The following is a 4632-nucleotide window of genomic DNA, read 5'->3' as shown; positions in this document are numbered from 1 at the left end:
CCCACACTTCGTGTCTGGGCATAGGAGCAACGCCACTTTTTACGCTTCTTTTTTCCTTTGAAAAATAATATTTGAAGGAATCAACGCAACAGTTGGGTTTTAAATATTAGTTATGACCACTTTCAAAGGCTGAATCTATGTAGCTCTCACACTTGGTTATTTAAAATTTATAGACTACCCATAAAGAGAGAGAGAGCGAGAGAGAGAGAGAGAGAGGAGAAAACAGAAAGAGGTAATTAATGGCTGTTCAAGGCTCTCTGGTCTTGGTGTTAGGTTTCATAGTGATAGCGAACCTGTATGTTCAGACAGCAGGTGTCTTTACAAGTAATGTCTCCGTTCCATTTAGCCGGAGTAGCTTCCCGGAAGGTTTCATTTTCGGGACAGCATCGGCTGCTTACCAGGTATATCCATAGGCTTCAGTGTAGTGTTTCAGGAATTGAAGTTTTTTCTTTACTAAACTTAAAAAGACTGACATGACTGAGCTTGCTTAAATTTTGGGTCTGGCTTTTGCAGTATGAAGGTGCAGCATTTGAGGATGGTAAAGGCCCAAGTATTTGGGATTTCTTCACTCACAGATATCCAGGTTTTCTTCTGTGATTTACAAAGAGTGTATATGCGTTTTGCCATATGGTAGTTTAGATGGGACTGAATATTTGTGGACATATAGTCCAAGGTCCCCTATAAATTTAGGATTATAAGAGGGTGCATGGGACCACATTGTGGTACATGGATATACAATAGAGGGTTTGACATTCGGTAGTAAGGGTAAATGTATACATCTAAGACTGAAATTTGACACGTGATCAAATTAGGAGGATAGTGTCCGCACCCAAATACCTATTGTGCCCCCCAAATTAACCATGTATCTGATTTCATAGCCATATGGTTCACCTTGTATCGAACTTTTTCGATCTGTATTTTCAGCCCTAATGTGAAACGTTGAGCTGGCAATTCTCATCAAAGGATGACTGTTGATAAAAAACTTGTCAAAACTTATGACTGAACTCGTTAAAAACATTAAGGAAGAAAGAGCACAACCTCCTGGCATGTTTTATGCCTAGACATGAGGGTACAAAAAGACCATACTGCCCCACATTGAAGATGCTCGTTGTGCCCTCCCATTGGCCGCATCCACTTGTGTGTATTTGCACCAAGAGGTAGCGATCTCTTGCCAAACATTAATTATATTTAAGGAAAAAGATTCTCATGATGCTAGTGCACTATTTCCCTCTCACATGGAGTATTTATATTATTTTTTCTCACCTACTCTAACCATATGGTCCCCATGCATGTGGATTATACCATCCTCTTCTCTACTATTGGTGTGCCATGCGGATTTCTTCTCATTGATGTCATGGAACCCTCTCCCTTGTATATCAATTATGGTAAAAAGGAGCCTATCCAAGAGCATGCATCTAAACACAAGCCCCTGCGAAATGACTGACCACCCCTATTTATGCTTTCGTGGACGCTCTTATTGGCTCCTGTGTTAGTTTATGAGCCACACTCCCGGACAGAAAATTCCAACCCCCCCCCAATTATATGACCCTACACTATCTCCGACTCAAAGCAACACAACCGAGGAAAATGTTTCCAACTTGCCCGACCCAAAGTAATGTGTTTCTTGTCTTTTAATATCATAAATTCTCAATCCTCAAACCTCAATCCTAATCTGACCCAAAAAGATCCAGCTCGATCTTAATTAAGTTCCAATAGACCTGCTCAAGTGCCTAGTTTTGTGTTTTTTATGTGGTTAGATATCTTTGATAGTAACTAAGAAAAGAAAAGAAAATAGTACAAAAGCCATAATAAGGTAAAAAATCATCATTTTTGAATGTATCTATCTCTTTCAAATTAAAATTTTTTTTTTTTTTTCTTTTTTTCTTTTCTTTTCTTCTGTTTTCATGTCCTGAATTTCAAACATAGAGATTTACTAAGAATGTGGAAAAATGCCATCGTCCCTTTATTCAGATGAACATTACAAGGTTAATTACCTCAACACACCCTTTTCTGTGTGTTAGTATTGCTCCTTTAATGTCTAACCTATAGTGAAAAAGATAAAATTCTCCTTTGTATTAACGTGTGTTCTGTGTATGTGTATAAAGGATATTTGCCTAAGGCATGGAAGTGGCTAATTCATTATATATAATTGTGGTGACAGGTAAAATTACTGATCATAGAAATGGAGATGTGGCTGTTGATTCTTATCATCGTTATAAGGTATGGTTACTAGCCACTTGTAAAGCCTCATATTACCTGGTGGTGATGACTGATGGGCCCTTCTCCTAATAATCAATTTTATTAACAGGAAGACGTGAGTATAATGAAGCAAATGGGATTGAATGCGCATAGATTCTCCATCTCTTGGCCCAGATTATTACCCAGTATGTCTATCATCTTTTTAATCTTTTTCTCCCCTTCCATTAACTCCTTTATGAACTTGTATGAAACAATCTGAAACCATTTATCTCTCAAGAGGGAAAGCTTAGTGGAGGAGTGAACAAGGAAGGCATCAGATATTATAATGACCTCATCGATGAGCTTCTATCCAAAGGTAATGATTCTCTCTCTCTCTCTCTCTCTCTCTCTCTCTCTCTCTCTCTCTCTCTCTCACAGCCAAAGAAATTGAAACTCGAAAGGGTATTTTGAAAAATGTTCAAAACTAATTAAGAGGATTGATGTTCCCAGGTTGACATTGAGAGGGGGGTCAATCAGTGGTTCCAAAAATTTTCTTATTTGCAACCCAACAAAAGCTTCCACTGCGCAATTCTAGATTGGCCGGGGCAATCCCGTAATTGCCAATCACTCAAATGACACATGCACCTCACACCACAATGTGGCTGGGTCTACCAGACAATGTCCCACCACTCTGCATAACATGCACTTTGAATATATGTAGAAAAATAAATGCGAGACAATAACACCAGATATTCGTGGTTCAGCCAAAGCACCTACTCCACGGAGGAATACCCATATAGGGTTTCGTATTTCCCCAATACTCAACTTTTTCAACCGCTACAATGGTCCAGAAATCTATCCCTGCTTCAATCTAAGATGCAATTCAGACAAGGTCAACAACCCCACACCCTAGACAAGCCCCAACTTCCTAGGTTCACAATTTTAAATCAATAAAATCCCAACCCAATACATCATTGATCTAGAGTTTCTCAACAATCAACAGATTCTAAAATACCAAAATAAGGATTTCAGATACGGATTACCTCAGCCTGTGTAATCCGGTTGATGATCGCTTGCTTGACATATAAAAGAACATGCTCAAACCATCAACATAGCAGCCTCTTGGATCCCTCTGTCAAGATTGCTTCTCTCCCTCTCTCTCTCTCTTTATCTCTCTCGGTTTTTCTAGTAATGGAGAGGCTACATATTCTGCCCACGAAATCTCTTTTTATTGCAGAAAATAAAAGACGACTTGAAGAAGCCAAATCCTGCCGAATGGATCGATTAAGCGTAAAAGAATCCTCCTTGATCTGAAATTCTATTCATTCTTGGTCGCTCTTTATTTCGCTGCTGTCCATATGCGTGAGAAAGAATCCAATATGAAGTCCACTTCCCAATCTTTAGTTCTTGAACATGTGGCAGACTCTTGCTATCCTCTCTTCTTTGTAATAGCTTCACTTTCTTCTTCTGGCTAAATCCAACACTTGGCAATTGCTGCACATGAATGAGATAAGGAATCTAGACTTCATCTTCAAATAAAACTGCTGTAGAAACCTTGCTGAATTCACTTTGGTTTCTAGCACTTCAACTCCTAATTTGAACCAATATGTAGTCTCCAATTCAGCAACATGTTTATCTCTAACTCCTTTAAATCTTGCTGTATTTTACTCATGCGAGAGCCAATCCCATCTCAATTATTTATATTTGGAATTCTCTACCAACCGCCCATGAGCTTTGAGAGTTCTAATAAAACTCAATTTATTTTTCTTTAAACCAAGCCCAACTCTAATTACCTCATCAACTCATGTGCTTTGCCGATTCTCAAAACCAAGAGGTTGTTGATTCTGCCATACACTCCTTATCATGGTAGAACTCTTATTGTATTTATGATTTTAAATCAAAGAGGTTACTCAAAAGAGAGACACGTTGAAGCTTGTTGGCCCATTGCATATACGTAATGCTTTCTTACCTTATCAAACCACCTTGCATATATAATGAGATTCAATCCAAATATCTAATGGACTACTAGGACCGATTCAATCTAATTGGTTCAAGATTGAACCCAAATTTTGACCCATAATTCATAACCAACCCAATCATCAAATCCAAGTGTATTTGGTTAAGATACCAAACCCAAACAAATTGAATTAGAACCATCACACTATTGCCAACAATGACAACACTTGATCCGATTTCCCAATGAGGATATTTACGAACTCAAAAGGGAAGTGAATTATTCCATTTCTTTGGCTGAGCTCCGGTGGAAGAAAAGTTCCTACAACCCAAGTAGCAACTAAATTCCTCTCTCTCTCTCTCTCTCTCTCTCTCTCTCTCTCTCTCTCTCTCTCTCTCTCTCTCTCTAGGCTTTTTATTTATTGTTAAGTCTGTCTCGAATTCTTGACCCGTTTTGAAGATTGACCCGATTCGACATATTTTGGTGGCGACCCGAATGGA

At 38.7% G+C, this 4632-nt stretch overlaps 1 protein-coding gene across 1 annotated transcript in view; it reads left to right on the top strand.

Moving 5' to 3' along the window:
• Positions 1 to 223: 223 nt before the first annotated feature.
• Positions 224 to 4632, top strand: part of LOC122061009 (beta-glucosidase 12-like) — a 9267-nt gene continuing 4858 nt past the window's right edge. Inside the window, exons 1-5 of the mRNA XM_042624157.1 lie at positions 224 to 401; positions 514 to 583; positions 2162 to 2220; positions 2309 to 2384; positions 2477 to 2554. Of these exons, the coding sequence (XP_042480091.1) occupies positions 240 to 401; positions 514 to 583; positions 2162 to 2220; positions 2309 to 2384; positions 2477 to 2554 (445 nt within the window). The 5' untranslated portion in view covers positions 224 to 239. The remainder of the gene's footprint in view (positions 402 to 513; positions 584 to 2161; positions 2221 to 2308; positions 2385 to 2476; positions 2555 to 4632) is intronic.

Source organism: Macadamia integrifolia, chromosome 14 (genome assembly GCF_013358625.1).
Source record: "Macadamia integrifolia cultivar HAES 741 chromosome 14, SCU_Mint_v3, whole genome shotgun sequence".
In the NCBI taxonomy this organism is placed as follows: domain Eukaryota; kingdom Viridiplantae; phylum Streptophyta; class Magnoliopsida; order Proteales; family Proteaceae; genus Macadamia; species Macadamia integrifolia.
Note: the sequence above shows the minus strand (reverse complement) of the source record. Positions and strands in the feature narration are given on the sequence as shown.